The following is a 17,530-nucleotide window of genomic DNA, read 5'->3' on the forward strand; positions in this document are numbered from 1 at the left end:
CAAGTTACACACACTGATAAAGGTTGTTCCGCGCGCAATGGCCTTGGGCGGGTTACATAGCTGCCCACTCACAGTACTGTTGCTAACCTAAATGTTATCTAAACCGCCACCCCCATCGCCCTCCTTAGTCAGAGCTAGAAGCAGCTGCACAAATATACCTTACAATCCCTCCTTTGTCCTCTTATGAGGACAACAATTACTTCCCGCGCCCCCTATGTTTTGAAACGCGCGCGAAAAGAAAATAAAAAACCCTTTTTGCCAAGCGTTCTATACCGCCTGGTTGGGTCTTGAGGTCTCAGGAAGGTGAGGACCCCCCCATCCTCTTGGCTCGACCCGCCGGAGTCTCAAGTCCTTCCCAGGGGCGGTGTACATTATATACAATTTTTGCCTTGCCCCTTATAACCCGCGCGTTTTTCTTTCGCTCCCTTCCCCCCCCCCCAGTTTCACATTTCAGCTTCTAAGTACTCTTCTTGGTCAAAAATATCTTCATGTCCTGGTATTTAGGAGGTAGTTCCTCCCGGTTGGCGAATGCCCTCAGCCCACGGGATTTTTCCGGGTTTTCTGATACACACCAGGTCCCCTTCTTTTATCGGACTCTCCTGTCCTTCTTCTCCGTCACCGGCCGCGTTGTTCACCTGTTGCGAAACTAAAGCGACCATGTTACCGAGCATTTTGATATATTGACTCATTTCAATTTCCCTATCTTCCCATGTTTGCACCCACTCCGGGTTGGTCTTGGGTCCTGGGTCGTTAAGAGGGTGAAAATTCAAAACTTAAGATTTGTAAGTTCCAATTAAAATGCATCTTCAGCTGTGTGGACTGTTCATTACTTTATCAGAATTTAAAAGGCCAGAACTCGCAGGCAAACCAGCAACTCGCAGGCAAACCAGCATGGGAGTGTCAAGACATCTTCTGGATTACACACAAAAGCTTGTTGAAAGGGTTGACTGTCTTGCAGAGACAAAAAGGGGGGTATAGTGGGTGCATAAATTGGAATGATGCCATTCGCATCTCTAAACTTGTTTTTAATTTTTCACTCAAATGGCTGGGAGTAAAAGTTGGAGTGCTGCCAAATTCCCGTTATCAAGTTTTTCAGGGAACACAATATGTTATTGAAACTCATGGACATATTTCATTTACCCATCTGTTGTTTATGAGTCATTCTGCAATCTCATAATTAAAACATCTGCGTTGTGGGACAGTTTAGTTTCACCCTACTGATGATTTTTTGTGTCAGGGAAGTTTTAACCCTGAACTAATGAAACACCGGCTTGATCATATTTGTCACATGCACTTCAACCATCCCAACCTCCGCTGAACACCACAAAACCAATACTTTCCTATTCCTACACACGTGATCTCGCATCCTGATTAAAATTATAGCCTTTGAAAAGAAAAAAAATTGTTAACTGTACTCAAACTATAATCTTTAAAGACAATGCGTAGACAATTTGAAGCTTTCAAATAATCACAGCTCGTAACAAGTCAAGGTCTGAAGTCAAAGTCTGAATACAAAGACTGTGAATAGTTCAGAACAAAGTTTAGATGCCTAAAACTCTCTCTCTCTCTCTCTGGAACTCTTGTCGCTCTTTCTCTTTATCTAACTACCCCTCCCCTTCTCTGTCTCTCCCTGACGTTCTCTTTCGCTCTCTCAACTTTCACTGTCTCTATCAGTCTCTCTCTCTGTACGTAACTCTCTCTACGTAACTCTCTGTCTGTCTCTCTTTCTCTAAAATGGAACAAAATTAAAATACTGAACAAAATTTTTCATTCTCCTTCAAAAACTTTATCTGTGTCATTCCACTTAAGTCAATTTCCACTGATTAATTTTAGAGGCATTAGCTATTCTTAGAGATGTATATTTCTTTGTGCAGATGACCTGCTTGCTGAAATGGTTAAATTTTTGTACAGAATCAAAAGTGGTGGAGAACTTGGCATGATGCCATCTCCATCCGTTATGTGACCTTAGACATTACCCATCCTTTCTTTCAATTTTCAATGTTCGTTGTTTAACCGGTTTTTGGAAAGAGACATTACTGGATGTTTATTTTTCTTTTATTTCAAGTGAGTTGAATTACTGCTGAATTTATCTGGACGGCTTGAAACGATCTGAAGTTATTCTCGACATGTATCCATTCTTAAGTTTCTAACCGTAACCTTGCACTGATCTTCCTCCCCATTTTTTTGTTTTGGGAGGGGGGTTAGTCATCCTCAGACATTCCTGAACAAAACTAATTGAGTGCTTTAGCCCCTTTCTGATCTTTTGGACTTCACTTAATTTGATTTTTTTTTCTCTCCTTGAGACATTCTGGGACAGTCGTTAGCCGTAATTGTTGGCAGTTTTGTGAGGTCTTTATGCTAGTTTGCAGAACCTACTGCAGTATCTTTACTCGTTTTATTGACATGCTTAAAGGAGTTAGAGCTCAATTCCTTTAAACCAGCCTGTCTTCCAAATGGTGTGAAGGTTGAATTTATCATTTGTGCTTCTAACTTTATTTGTCTTATCTTTACTTCTGTGTATCTCACCATTTTTCTCTGTTCCACAGAAATCACACCCATCTTTGATCATTGTTTTTTTTTAACCAGAGTATTTTGCTCTTCAAAAACCAAAAAAATGTTTTAAACTGACTTTTTTACTCATTTGGCCTTGATACTAGATTTATTGGATGTTACCTCACCGTCTGTCCGCCTTGCCAAGTGATTCTAATTTTAGGCGGTCAAAGGTTTGACTAGTCGCCTTGTCCACCGGCTCGAGCGGCGTCCAGCTCAGCAACATCCTTCCAGACTTACACTAAATGTTAGGGGTGAAAATATTCACACAAAGGCCTGAATATAGCTTAAACTCACATGGATTAATATACAGATTCAAGGCGGATAGCCTAATGACTTGGTTATTTTCCCATATGTGCCGTCCTTTTTTTTTTAAGACGTTGGCTGTTTTAACTATTTCTTTCTCTGTCAATTTTTATACCCAATTTTAATGCATTAGTTTTCCCCCAGTGGCCATTTTTCTTCTAAATTTTTATGCTCTTTTCGCGCGCTAATGTTACCGGACATTTATATTTCAAGGACATTTATATTTCAAGGACATTTATATTTCAAGTCTCTTATGAACCGGTGATAATAGATCCAAAACTGTTTTGTTTTCAATGCCCGACCTTCACGTGACAGATCTCTGTTCTTAATAACCAGTCTAAGGCAACAAAACAATTTTCCGATTCTAAGCCTCTACTTCCTTCTCACTCTACTTCTGAGATCTGACAGTTTTTTAAGTAAAGACTCACTCTACTTCTGATATCTGACAGTTTTTTAAGTAAAGACTTTAAGTAAATATTATCACTAATATTTGGTCGAAGGTAATAACATTAATCTTACACCTTAAGGACTTTTAAGTTTAACTTAACACTTACGTGTCACAATCCCAAGGCGTTTGACGTCCGGCTATGGTCGTCTTCTAATTTTGTCTCCTTTTTCAATCACTGAGACAATTATTACACAATTTAAAATTTCAATTTTGGAGTTTTGATTTAACAGGTTTGACTCCGTACCTTCTTTTTAGCCGGCTTTTAATTGTCTCTGCGATCTTAAACGGAGTTGTGTTCGACTCCCCCCCAACGTCGGGGTCACCAATTTGTTAGGCTAAATCTCAGTTCAATGAGTGAGTCGACACAGTAAGGCTTCAATCAAATAGTTTTTTACTTAGGATTGTAACACGTACAGCCATCTGAGTTATGGCTGGAGAAGGCGCATTCTGCCGAGCCTCAAGTTACACACACTGATAAAGGTTGTTCCGCGCGCAATGGCCTTGGGCGGGTTACATAGCTGCCCACTCACAGTACTGTTGCTAACCTAAATGTTATCTAAACCGCCACCCCCATCGCCCTCCTTAGTCAGAGCTAGAAGCAGCTGCACAAATATACCTTACACTAATCAGAGTCGACTGGCCAACCAATCAACACCTTTTCCTCTTGCAAAATAAATTGTGATGGTTTGAAATTTGACATTCTTATTTTTGTCCTGGTGAGTGCAAGGTGAAAAGCTCCAACAACTATCTTTTCAGCAACATTCAAAAGCTTGGTGGTGTTTGAGGGAAGAATGTTGGCCGGGATATTCGGAGAGTTCCCTCTGCTACAGCTCTTCTACAAATGGTGACACAGGCTCATTACTGTCCACGCCAATCTAACATTGCAACAATCCTTAACACTGAAGCAGATTGTCTGTCCAGATTACTTGTTTAAATCATGGTGTTTGGATATAATGATAACCCCTTGGATCTGTGTGTGAGCCTGTGACCACTGAACGATCAACCTGGCTCTCTGCTAGAATTTCCCCTTGTGTGACAATCAGTACAACACAGAAGTAGAGGGGTTGAATGAGATGGTTAGAGAGTAGTGTAATTTACATTTTTACCCATTAATTATCTCATCAGGTATCTCACATTGTCCAGGAAATCATAAGCATGATACAATTCAGTCTATTGATCGTTTTTAATAGATTTCCACAGTCCCTTTACATTGACTGCAATGTACAAACACTCCTTGAACAATTAATGAAGCTTGATTAATATTTGATATGACATTCTGATAAACAAAATAAACTAAAAACATCCAACAGACGGTTGCTCTCCCTCCTCCTTTTGACGTCTAATCTAGGGGAAAGACAGGAAAATTATTCATTATATCAAAACTGCTGGAAAAGTATTACAAAGGTGGTCAGTGCTTGTTGTTAGTGTTACTTATTGGAATCAAACACTCTCAGTGTCAGATATAGAGTAAGACTCCTCTCCACTGTCCCCATCAAACACTCCCAGGACAGGTACAGCAAGCTGTTAGATATAGAGTAAAGCTCCCTCTGCACTGTCCCCATCAAACACTCCCAGGACAAGTACAGCACGGGGTTAGATACAGAGTAAAGCTCTCTCCACACTGTCCCCATCAAACATTCCCAGGACAGGTACAGCACGGGTTAGATACAGAGGAAAAGCTCCCTCTACACTGTCCCCATCAAACACTCCCAGGGCAGGTACAGCACAGGGTTAGATACAGAGTAAAGCTCCCTCTGCACTGTCCCCATCAAACACTCCCAGGACAGGTACACCACGGGGTTAGATACAGAGTAAAGCTCCCACTACACTGACCCCATTAAACATTCCCAGGACAGGTACAGCACGGGGTTAGATACAGAGTAAAGCTCCCTCTACACTGTCCCCATCAAACACTCCCAGGGCAGGTACAGCACAGGGTTAGATACAGAGTAAAGCTCCCTCTACACTGTCCCCATCACACACTCCCAGGACGGGGTTAGATACAGAGTAAAGCTCCCTCTGCACTGTCCCCATCAAACATTCCCAGGACAGGTACAGCACGGGGTTAGATACAGAGTAACGCTCCCTCTCACTCCCCATCAAACATTCCCAGGATAGGTACAGCATGGGGTTAGATACAGAGTAAAGCTCCCTCTGCACTGACCCCATCATACACTCCCAGGACAGATACAGCACGGGGTTCAATACAGAGTAAAGCTCCCTCTACACTGTCCTCATCAAACATTCCCAGGACGGGGTTAGATACAGAGTAAAGCTCCCTCTGCACTGTCCCCATCAAACATTCCCAGGACAGGTACAGCACGGGGTTAGATACAGAGTAAAGCTCCCTCTACACTGTCCCCATCAAACATTCCCAGGACAGGTACAGCATGGGGTTAGATAGAGTAAAGTTCTCTTGACACTGTCCCCATCAAACATTCCCAGGACAGGTACAGCACAGGGTTAGATACAGAGTAAAGCTCCTTCTACACTGTCGCCATCAAACATTCCCAAGACAGGTACAGCATGGGGTTAGATACAGAGTAAAGCTCCCTCTACACTGTTCCCATCAAAAACTCCCAGGACAGGTACAGCACGGGGTTAGATACAGAGTAAAGCTTTACACTGTCCCCATCAAACCCTCCCAGGACAGGTACAGCACGGGGTTAGATACAGAGTAAAGCTCCCTCTACACTGTCCCCATCAAACACTCCCAGGACAGGTACAGCACGGGGTTAGATACAGAGTAAAGCTCCCTCTACACTGTCCCCATCAACACTCCCAGGACAGGTACAGCACGGGGTTAGATACAGAGTAAAGCTCCCTCTACACTGTCCCCATCACACACTCCCAGGACAGATACAGCACGGGGTTCGATACAGAGTAAAGCTCCCTCTACACTGTCCCCATCAAACATTCCCAGGATGGGGTTAGATACAGAGTAAAGCTCCCTCTACACTGTCCCCATTAAACACTCCCAGGACAGGTACAGCACGGGGTTAGATACAGAGTAAAGCTCCCTCTACAGTGTCCTCATCAAACACTCCCAGGACAGGTACAGCACAGGGTTAGATACAGAGTAAAGGTCTGTTATGATAAACCTAGGGCGCGATTCTCTGCAAATGCGGAGAGTCGTAAAGGCTGCCGTGAAACCGGCCGTGTTTCATGGCAGCCTCCGCGCCCCCTCCCGGGACCCGAATTCACACCCCCGGTCGGGTCTAGCATCGCGGCCCCGGGAAGAACGGTAGCGCGGGCTTAGCGAATGTTTTCTAAACCCGGCCACCAAGACTCACGGCGGCTGACGCGCACGAAGACGTCAGCCGCGCATGCGCGGATTGGATGGCTCCAACCCGCGCATGCGTGGATGACGTCATCGCAAATTTTTGAGTCAAACCCGCGCATGCGCGGATGACGTCATCGCGCATATGCGTCAAACCCGCGCATGCGCAGTCCGTCATGCCCCTCAGCCGCCCCGTGGACTGATCCTGCGGGGCGGCGGAGGGACAAAGAGTGCGCGGGAATCAGACCCGCTGCCCGCGATCAGTGCCCACCAATCGCGGGCCCATGCCACCCTTGGCACGGCCGTGGTGCGGCCGTGCCAATCAGTGGCATGGTTGTGCAGAACGGCACTTTGCGGCCGTTTTCACGAACTGTGATAGCAGGTGTGTTTAAATTCATGAAAACGGGCGTAAAGGCCTGGGAAATCGGCCCATCGGATAGGGGAGAATCGCTGCTCGCCGTAAAAAAAACGGCGAGCAGCGATTCGTGTCGTGGGGGGGGGGGGGGGGAGAATAGCAGGAGGTCGGGAAAAATGTCGGGAAGGCCCACCCGCTATTCTCCGACCCGTCGTGGGGGGCGGAGAATCGCGCCCTATTCCTTCCTCTGCCTATTTTGTCTCTGAATCAAATTGATGAATATTGTTGAAGTCTCTGCAAAGCTGTGAATTGGATCTGTTCCTCTCCCAGGTTAATCTGCATTATTTAAATCCACGTTTTATGCCCAAGGTTTGTCTCAATCAAAGTCTAATGATCTCAGTGTCTTACACTGCTCGAGGACATGTGTACTGTGGTTATGTGACTGCTGTGTCTGACTGACAGAGACACATCAGTTAAAAAGTGATTATCAGCAGGTTTAATGATACAAACCTTAATCGGTGATATTTCCCTCCTTGATCATAAAGTTATTATTTGCAGAACTGGCTGGAACAAGGTTTCCCCTGTCTGTAAATGAATTGATAAACATGTTGAAGCTGTCACTTTATAAATCCCAACAGAAACTAAAGCATTTGCTGAATGTGGGAACAGAATCCGACACAATAAAGAGAAGAAACTCACCTGCTGCACAGCTTTGTAACCAGGTACAGACCTACCATCAACCCAAGAGCACCAACAATAACTCCAACAGCACAGACAATGGTCCCAGTGTGGAGCTGTGGATATGACTGATCTGTTTAAAATGTCAAAGAACAGCAGGTTAAATCTTTGTTTATGTTCACTGATCATCAGAATTCTCTCTTTCTCTGGTAGTCCCTCAAACTGAACCGGATGCTTGCCATGGAGGGATTCGCTGATGTGCAGGTAGTCGTAGGAGCCAGTAGAATATGAGGAACTCAGAATCCGCCCTGCCCCCCCCCCCCCCCCCCAACACATGGTGGAGTTTGGTGCGTCTGGTGTGCTGAACAGGTTCCAAGCCCGGGACCCAACCTGACCAGGTGGGGAGAAAAGTGAGGAGGCATGGTGGCAGTCAAGTCTAGGGTGGGTGGAGGTTGGTGGCCTCTTTCAGCAGGGACAAGGGGTGGTGGAAGGCGGAGATCCTCCACTGAAGAGGTGTAAGCGGCTGGTCCTTGTGTTCTATTCCAGAAGGGCAGATGGTGAAGAATGGAATTGGAGCCAATCTATACACATTTCCATATATATTTGCAGAGTTACACATTACAAGTATACACCTCCTACCCAACAACCACAGTTTTAGATTGTGTCTATTGGCAAGGGGCACAAGTGAATACCCACTACAATACAATGGATGGGATTTTCTACACCTACCCGCAGTGTGTTTGGCTTAGGCAGCCCGCCACTGGCTGGCAGCGGGATCTTCACACCCCGCCAATGTCAACAGGGCTTTCCATTGTTTTCATTCTCTGCCACAGGAATCAGGAGGGGGGGGGGGGGGGGCATCAGTGGACTAGAAGATCCTGCCAGCGGGAATAGCTGAAAAATTCTGCCCAATATATAATTAACCAAGTATTGTTAAAAAAACATGCTATCAAAGCTTTCTGGCATGAACTCATTGGCTCACAAGTGGCACAGTGGTCAGCACTGCTGTCTCACGGCGCCGAAGACCCGAGTTCAATCCTGGCCCTGCGTCACTGTCCGTATGGAGTTTGCACATTCTCCCCGTGTCTGTGGGTCTCACCTCCACAACCCAAAGATGTGCAGGGTAGGTGGATTGGCCATGCTAAATTGCCCCTTAATTTGGAAAACATTTTTAAAAAATGAACTCATTAGCTCAGAAGAAATTTTCAACATTAACAGGGAACAACAATTTATACCATTTGAGATGAGAATGCTGATTGGTTGGCAAGTGGACTTTGGTGGAGGCATTGCTTTGAAGAATGCAGCATGGCACAGCTAATTGCCTAGCTTTGTTCAAATTCGAATCAGGCAGGTTGACTCTGATTGGCCACGGCATTGCCCTTGGGAATGAACCAGGGAATGGCTGTCTCCCTAAGCTTTGAAAAAGGCACAATGTGTGCACATGATCCTTTTCAGATACTGTCTTATTCTTGTCAAGTGCAGTACACAGTAATTAAAATCTAACATACCCATTAACACAGTCATTGGTTCATCGAGACTCATATGATTTATTTGACAGCTGTAGGTGTCTCTATCCTGTGGATCAATGCTGATGTACTTTAAGATGTTATATGTCCAATCCATCTCAACCACTAATTGTGATGAATTAACCAGCCCAGTGAAAGGCCTCCCGTTGATCAGGAAGGTGATGTCAATTTCAAAAGGGTAGAAGTTCTCTGCGTAACAAAACAGGATGTTCGACTGATGTGGGGCGTAGATTTTCTTGGTGTAGATGTGTACAAGGGGCTTTTCTATAATAGAAATAACAGTAAAAAAAACTATAACAACATGTACTCCTGTAACACTTGCACATAACATATATTTTAAAAGAGTCTGGGGAAGATATAGCAGTCATATTACTGCTCGTATTTAATAATTTGCTAGAAATAGGTGTATTGTTGAGGATTGGCAGAAAGTTAATGTCATTCTATATTTACGAATGGAGACAGACTGTGTCGAGGGAATTATAGACTAGTCAGTTTAACATCAGTAATAGGAAAAAAATCATTCCTAAAGGAGAGAATAGAAGAAAGAAACTCGAAATGTGAAATATAGAAATGAATAGCATGGAATTCAAAAGGCAAAATCTTGCTTGCTTTTTTGAGGAGGTCACTGAGAGAATACAGAATGGGAATGCAGTAGATTTGATCTGAATCTTCAATAAGATTCCCCATAATAGACTAACGAATAAGGTCAGAGAATGTGGAGTCAGGCAACAAGTAGCAGAATGGATTGATTACTGGTTTCAAAAAAGCAGAGAGTGGGAGTAAAGGGTGGTTATTCAGAGTGGCAGGTGTTCCACAAGAATCAGTACTGGAAACTTTGGAATTGGGGCCAGGGGATGGTGAAAGGAGAGATCCAAGGTGAGACGGTGGCTCAGTGGTAATCCAGAGACCCAGGCTAATCCCCTGGAGACCCGGGTTTTAATCTCACCACAGCCGATCGTGGAATTTAAACTATATAGAACATCTGAAATTAAAAGTCTAATGATGAACAAGAAATGATTGTCGATTGCCATTAAAAACCCAGCTGGTTCATTAATCTCCTTTAGGGAAGGAAATCTGTAATCTTTCCCTGGTGTGGCCTATGTGTGACTCCAGATCCATAGCAATGTGGTTGACTCTTAAATGCCCTCTGAAATGGCCTAGCAAGCCACAGTTGTATTCAACCGCTACGAAAACACAAATGAATGAAACCAGACGGACCACCAAGAATCGACCTAGGCACCAGAAACGACAATGGCAAACCCAGTCCAGCCGACCCTACAAAGTCCTCCTTGCTAACATCTGTGGGGACTTCAATGTTCATCACCAAGGCTGGCTGGTTAGTACCACCACAGACCAAGCTGGTCGGGTCCTAAAGGACATAGCTGCTTGACTGAAATTGCAGCAGGTGGTGAGGGAACCAACAAGAACTTAACCTCATCTCCACCAACTTGCCTGCAGCAGATGCACCTGTCTATGACAGTATCGATAGGAGTGACCACCGCACAGTCCATATGGAGACCGAGTCCCGTCTTCACACTGAGGAGACCCTCCATCGTGTTGTGTGGCACTACCACAGAGCTAAATGGGATAGACTTCGAACAGATCTAGCAACTCAAGACTGAGCATTCATGAGGTGCTGTGGGCCATCAGCAGCAGCAGAATAGCACTCAACCACAATCTGTAAACTCATGGCCTGGAATATCCCCCACTCTACTATTACTGCCAAGAAAGGGGATCATCCCAGGTTCAAAGAAGAGTACAGGAGGGCATACCAGGAGCAACATCAGGCATACTGAAAAATGATGAACAGGAGATTCAACATCGAATCCTCTGCATCCACTCCAGTGTAATCACATCATTCCTATGGTGTGGTGACCAGAACTGCACACAGTACTCTAGCTGTTTTTGCAGTTCCATCATAACCTCCCTGCTCTGAATATAATCAGATGGCTAAGGTTGATTGGGAAATAAATGCCGTTTGTCACTGAATGTTAGTGCATTAACTTTAGTGTTCAGGAGATGTCACTGCAAAATGTTTTTTCAATTGTAAATGAGTGACTTACTGGTGATGGTACTTGAAGCATTTGTCAGCTTTATCATTTCGTTGGTGTTTTTTTGCAGCCGAAGATTGAGTCCACGAGCCATCTCTGTATAATAAATCACTTCCTCTTGACCCAGTTCCTTTAGCCCGTCTGTCACTTTCCCATTTAAAACAAACGTTTGCGCTTCATAATCATAGAGCAAAAAGGGAATGGAATTTATCGTGAAAACGTATATATTTCTATTTGAATCTGGTGTAGAGCGGTAGTAGAACCTTGCAGAAATGGATTCAACTTCTAGACAGAGAAAACAACAGACAAATCACAAAATGAAATTTGACATTCGCAATTATATCACACCTCATCATGTCTCTCCAAACTGTGGCTAAAGTCTTCACAAACAAGGAATGACTTCTCATGGCAGTGACTGTTGGACAGATAATACTCAATTTACTGAATAGTCATCATAGCACCAGCTACCAAATAGTGACAATGATACAAATAAAACAAGTAATCATAATTCATAGCATAGTTATAGACAATCATTAAAATAAAATAATAAAAGATTTGCACAGTCATGAACATTTTAATCTGTAAATAATTACAAAACACTGCAAAATGCAGTGCTTCTTAATTTACAAAATTAATGGTCTAAAGTCCATCGGTCATCGATTAAGTTTCCTAGTTTAATACATGACAGCCATTTTGTACACAATTCGATCCCACAAACAACAATGAGCTGAATGCCCCATTCCTCCATTTTGTGTTTTTTTTGTCGCTTGAAGGTGGAATGTTGGCCAGGACACCAGGAGGTCTCCCTGCTCCTTTTCCACTAGTACCATGGGATCTTTAGCACCTACCTGAACAAGTGGACCGAACCTAAAATTAAATTTATGATCTTCAGTTCCTAAAGCGCAGCAACCCCTCATTGTTTGACTGACATCCTAAACTATGGACCTCAGTCAGGGTTAAATCAACAACTTGTGACTGAGTGAAACCAATTGTACAATTTACCCTCTATATCGAGGACAATACTGAGAGATGGAAACACTCAACATACAGCAAGTCTGCTTGTAAACAAAGAACCATTTTTGAAATGTTAGATTGAAACAAATTTTTGAAACAAGGGTATATTTTCTGCTATTGCTTTTAAGGAATTCAGAAAGGTTCGCCCATCCTGTGCCAAGACCAATGGTAGGAGTGGGGCTAGGGATGAGGAGTATTTCCTACCTTAGTACAGTTGGCAGGAGAGCTGGTTCGTGATGTGCAGCGATGCGAACAGTCTTGGTTCAATTCCCATACTAGCTGAGGTTATTCATGAAGGCCCAGCTTTCTCAACCTTGCCCCCCTGCCTGAGATGTGGTGACCTTCAGGTTAAATTACCCTCTCTCAAATGGGAGAGCAGCCTATTGTCCTCTGGATATGTGGCGGCATTTACATTTTATGGAGTTGCAGGAAGTCACACAACCTCAGCCTAATTAATTATGCAGCCGGGGTTCCTGATATTTCGCACCGTGGGTGGACTGGAAGGCTCGCGGTCTGCCATCATGTCTGGGAGCTATTTTTTAAAAGTGTCTGGACATCACAGACCTCCCATTGAAGAACAAAGATAGACCTCCTGAAGAAAGAAGATGGACCTCCAGGAACACTCTGATAGGAAGCTGGACCTCCTCAAGACACTGAAGCTTGAAGATCCACCTGATAGATGCTTCTTCCACCCTCTGCTATCTGTTCCAGGCTCCACGATCGCTGAAGGCCTCCATCTCGAACTCCGGAGGCAGCCCCAGACCTTCAATGTAGTAATCCAGGAGATACAAAGATGAAGGTTTAACTAATTTTATTGATTTTTTTTTGGAAAACATTTTATTAAGGCATTTATGATTTTATAACAACGATTACAAATGTAAACATAACTCAGGAAATTACCCCCCCCCCCCCCCCCCCCCCCCCCACAACCATACCCAGCCAATATGGCTTATACACAGAATTCCCCAGTCCCTTCTCCTCCACTCGTTTATCTCGCCAAAACTAAATTAAATTATCTCCCCTTACCCCCTCAGAGTCCCTCCACACCAATAAGATCGGTCTCCAGGCTACTAAGATGGCAAAGGCCAAAACATCAGCCTCTCTCATCCCCTGGACTTCCGTTTCTTCCGACACTCCAAAAATTGCCATGTCTGGACTCAGTGCCACCCTTGTCTTTAATACCGTGGACATGACATCGGCAAATCCCTGCCAGAATCTCCTCAGCTTCGAACAAGCCCAAAACATGTGGACATGATTTGTGAGCTCTCCCGCACACCGCCATACTTGTCCTCCGCCCCTTCAAAAAACCTTCTCATCCGGGCCACCATCATGTGTGCCCGGTGGACCCCTTAAACTGTATCAGGCTGAGCCGAAGAGAAAATGCTGGAAAATCTCTGGAAGTCTGGCAGCATCTGTGGGGACAGAAAAGAGCTAACGTTTCGAGTCCGATGACTCTTTGTCAAAGCTGAGCCTGGCACATGATGAGGACGTGTTGACTCTGCTCAGAGCATCCTCTCATAGACCCACCAGCTCATTTTCCCACTTACGTTTTACCACCCCTCTCTGGGTTCCCTCCTATTCCATGAGCTCTTTATAAATTTCTGAGATCTTCCCCTCCCCCACTCCTGTTTTCAAAACTACCTTTTCCTGTATCCCCTGGGGCGGTAGAAGCGGAAAGTTTGAAACCTGCCTTCATACAAAGTCCCTCACCTGCAGATAACGAAACACATTCCCTCCTGGCCGTTCAAATTCCTCCTCCAAATCCTCCAAACAAGGAAAGCTCCCATGGATAAATAGGTCCCCCAGCCTCTCAATCCCTGCTCTCAGTCACCTCTGAAACCCTCCATCCAGCCTCCCCGGGAGAAACCGGTGATTACCACAAATTGGAGCCCACACCGACGTTCCCTCCACTACCATGTGCTTCTGCCACTTCCCCCTTACCCTCAAAGCTGCCACTACCACCGGACTTGCGGAGTACCAAGCCGGTGAGAACGGCAGAGGTGCCGTTACTTGTGCCCCTACATGATGCTGCCTCCACCCGCTCCCACACTGACTCCTCCCCCCACTATTCACTTCCTGATCATGGCTATATTTGCCGCCCAGTAATAGTTCTTAAAGTTCAGTAAGGCCCCCACGCCCCTCTGCCCCGCTCCTACACCACCTTCCTTACTCGCGGGGTTTTACCAGCCCATACAAACCCAGAGGTCATAGCATTTACCCTCTTAAAAAAGTTTTTGGGATAAAAATAGGAAGACACTGGAAAATAAACAAAACTCTCAGGAGAACCATCATCTTTACGGTCTGTACCCTCCCTGCCAGTGACAGCGGGAGCATGTCCCACCTCCGAAAGTCCTTCTTCATTTGCTCAACTAACTGGGCCAGATTTAATTTATGTAACTGTTCCCATCCCCGTGCCATGAAAACGCCCACCCACCACTTTAAACGACATCTCCCCCAGCCTCCTATCCTTCCCCCTCGCCTGGATCACAAAGACCTCACTTTTACCCATATTCAATTTATACCCCGAGAACCAGCCAAATTCCCCTTGGATCCGCATTATCTCTGCCACCCACCCTAAACGGGTCAGAAATATAGAGGAGTAGGTCGTCCGTGTATAACGAGACCCTGTGCTCCACCCCCCCTCCCCCCCCGGGCTAACCCCTTCCTGTCCTTTGAGGCTCTCAGTGATAATGCCAATGGCTCTATAGCCAAAGCGAACAACAGTCGAGAGAGTGGACATCCCTGCCAAGTCCCACGGTAGTCTAAAATAGCCCGAGCTCACTCGGTTTGTCCGCACACTCGCCACCGGTACAACAACCGGACCCAGTCTACAAAGCCCTGCCCAAACCCAAACCACCCCAGACCTCCCACAGAAAATCCCACTCCACCCGGTCAAAGGCCTTTTCCACATCCATAGCCACCACCACCTCCACCTCCCTACCCTCGGAGGGCATCATGATAACATTCAAGAGCCTTCTAATGTTGGTCGTTAACTGCCTTCCTTTGACAAATCCCGTAGGTCCTTCCCTATCACTCCTGGGACACAATCCTCTAGACGCCAAAATCTTGGCCAGTAATTTGCGTCTACTTTTAAAAGGGAGATTGGTCTACATGACCCGCATTGTTCTGGGTCCTTCTCCCACTACAGAATCAAAGAGATCGAAGCCTGTGACATTGTTGGGGGAAGGACACCTCGTTCCCTTGCCTCATTAAACGCCCTCACCAGCAAGGGCCCCAGCACCCCAGAAAACTTCTTGTAGGGTTCCACTGGTTACCTGTCCGACCCCGGGACCTTGCCCGACTGTATAGCCTCCAATCCCTCCACTACTTCAAAGAGCCCAATCGGCCTCCACCTACTCTTCCTCCACCCTTGGAAACTCCAGTCCTTCTAAAAACCACCTCATCACCTCCACCCTAGCTGGGGTTCCGACTCGTACAGCCTTCTATAAAATTCCTTGAACATATCGTTCACCCCTGCTGGGTCCAAGATGGTGTTCCCCCCTCTATCCTGAACTCTTCCTATCTTCCTCGCCACCTCCCATTTCCTAAACTGGTGTGCTAGCATCCTGCTGGCCTTCTCCCCATACTCATATGCAGCCGCTATAGTCTTCCTCAACTGCCCCAATGCCTTGCGCTGTAGATAACAATCCAAATTCCATCTGTGGCTTCCACTGCTCCTTCAACAGCCCCGCATCCGAGTACCTCCTGTCTACCTGAATAATCTCCCTAACCAGCCTGACCATCTCTGCCCGCTCCACCTTCTCCCTATGCGCCCGTATTGAAATAAACTCCCTCCTTACCACTGCCTTCAACGCCTCCCATACCGTTATCTCCACAATTCTGAATGGCCTCCCTTACCCACCCACATATCTCATTCTCTGCTAACAGTCCTACATCTAATCTCCAGTGCGGGCGCTGCCCCCCCCCCCCCCCCCCTTGCTCACCTGTACATCCACCCAATGTGGGGCATGGTCCGACATAACAACTGGCGAGTACTCGCTATCTACCCCTGCCAGGAAGGCCTTATCCAAAACGAAAAAGTCGATCTGGGAGTAAACCTTGTGGACATGGGAGGAAAAAGACAACTCTTTCGATCTCGGCCGTCCAAACCTCCACTTTTTACCATCTGTTCCATAAACCCCTTTAGTTCCTTTGCCGTCACTGGCACCCTCCCTGTCCTCGAGCTCGACTGATCCAGCCTCGGATCAGTAACCGTATTAAAGTCCGCGCCCCACCCCGCCCCCATGATCAGATGATGCGAGTTCAGATCCGGAACCTTCCCTAACACCCGCCTCAGAAACTCTAAGTCATCCCAGTTCGGCACATAAATGTTCACCACCGGCATCCCCTCCAACATCCCACTCACCATAATGTTCTGATGTCAGCAAGGAGGTGCCTGAAGGTCTGCTCCCCTATAATACAATTCCTACAGTGCAGAAGGAGTCTGCACTGACCCTCTGAAATAGCACCTTACCCAGCCCCATTCCCCCACCCTATTCCCATAGCCCCATTTAACCTGCACATCTTTGGACACTACTGGGAAATTTAGCATACTAAATATCCATACTGAGTGCTGAATTTGTGTGCATTTGAGTGCTATAGTGAGAGTTTGGTGACTGAGGGATATTAAGGGTTTATTTTTAATGTTTATCTAAAGTCTAGTCTTCCTGTTATTTAGTTAATTAACTTAAAAGTTGCTGTTTGGTTGAGAAGAAGATGAATTTTCAATCAGCTTTATACAAAGGTTCTACTTGCAACTACTTACAGTTGGAGCTTGTTAATTAGTTAATTGGATTAGGCCAGTTTTCAGAGGCCAGAGTCACAGTATAAATCTGAGCTAGTTACAGTGCAGACTTTACACTGAGCTCTGTATTTCTGTGCATTTGAGTGCTATAGTGAGGGTTTGGTGACTGAGGGAGTGCTGAATTTGAGTGCTATAGTGAGAGTTTGGTGACTGAGGGAGTGCTAAATTTGGGTGCATTTGAGTGCTATAGTGAGGGTTTGGTTAGTGAGGGTTTGGACTGAGGGAGTGCTGAATTTGTGTGCATTTGAGTGCTACAGAGAGAGTTTGGTGACCGAGGGAGTGCTGAATTTGGGTGCATTTGAGTGCTGTAGTGAGAGTTTGGTGACTGAGAGAGTGCGGTGAGGAAGGAGCAAGGTGCTCCTTTCATTTCATTTCCTACATTTCCTCAAAGAGCGTAAAGGGAGCCGGGAGTTTACAGAGAGTGCAGCTGATTGGTGGCAGAGTCGGAGGGCGGAGTTCCAGTTGGTCCACAGTGCAGCTCTATTCTGTAAGGTAAGAGGGAATGGAGGCTAGGGCAG

General features: G+C 45.7%; 1 protein-coding gene and 1 long non-coding RNA gene across 2 annotated transcripts in view; both read right to left on the bottom strand.

Annotated features, from left to right (window-relative positions):
• Nucleotides 1-432: 432 nt before the first annotated feature.
• On the bottom strand, nucleotides 433-3,927 carry LOC119955768. The gene is made up of 2 exons (XR_005458526.1): nucleotides 3,411-3,927; nucleotides 433-646 (listed from the first exon to the last, which is right to left on the bottom strand). It is a non-coding gene; the product is annotated as an uncharacterized LOC119955768 (long non-coding RNA).
• Nucleotides 3,928-4,472: 545 nt separating this feature from the next.
• The window catches only part of LOC119955764 (RLA class II histocompatibility antigen, DP alpha-1 chain-like), a 182,545-nt gene continuing 169,487 nt past the window's right edge, over nucleotides 4,473-17,530 (bottom strand). The window contains exons 3-7 of the mRNA XM_038782297.1: nucleotides 11,207-11,479; nucleotides 9,126-9,407; nucleotides 7,639-7,750; nucleotides 7,450-7,524; nucleotides 4,473-4,648 (exon numbers count right to left, since the gene is read on the bottom strand). Coding sequence (XP_038638225.1) covers nucleotides 7,488-7,524; nucleotides 7,639-7,750; nucleotides 9,126-9,407; nucleotides 11,207-11,479 — 704 coding nt within the window. The 3' untranslated portion in view covers nucleotides 4,473-4,648; nucleotides 7,450-7,487. The remainder of the gene's footprint in view (nucleotides 4,649-7,449; nucleotides 7,525-7,638; nucleotides 7,751-9,125; nucleotides 9,408-11,206; nucleotides 11,480-17,530) is intronic.

This window comes from Scyliorhinus canicula, chromosome 21, assembly GCF_902713615.1.
Source record: "Scyliorhinus canicula chromosome 21, sScyCan1.1, whole genome shotgun sequence".
Taxonomy (NCBI): domain Eukaryota; kingdom Metazoa; phylum Chordata; class Chondrichthyes; order Carcharhiniformes; family Scyliorhinidae; genus Scyliorhinus; species Scyliorhinus canicula.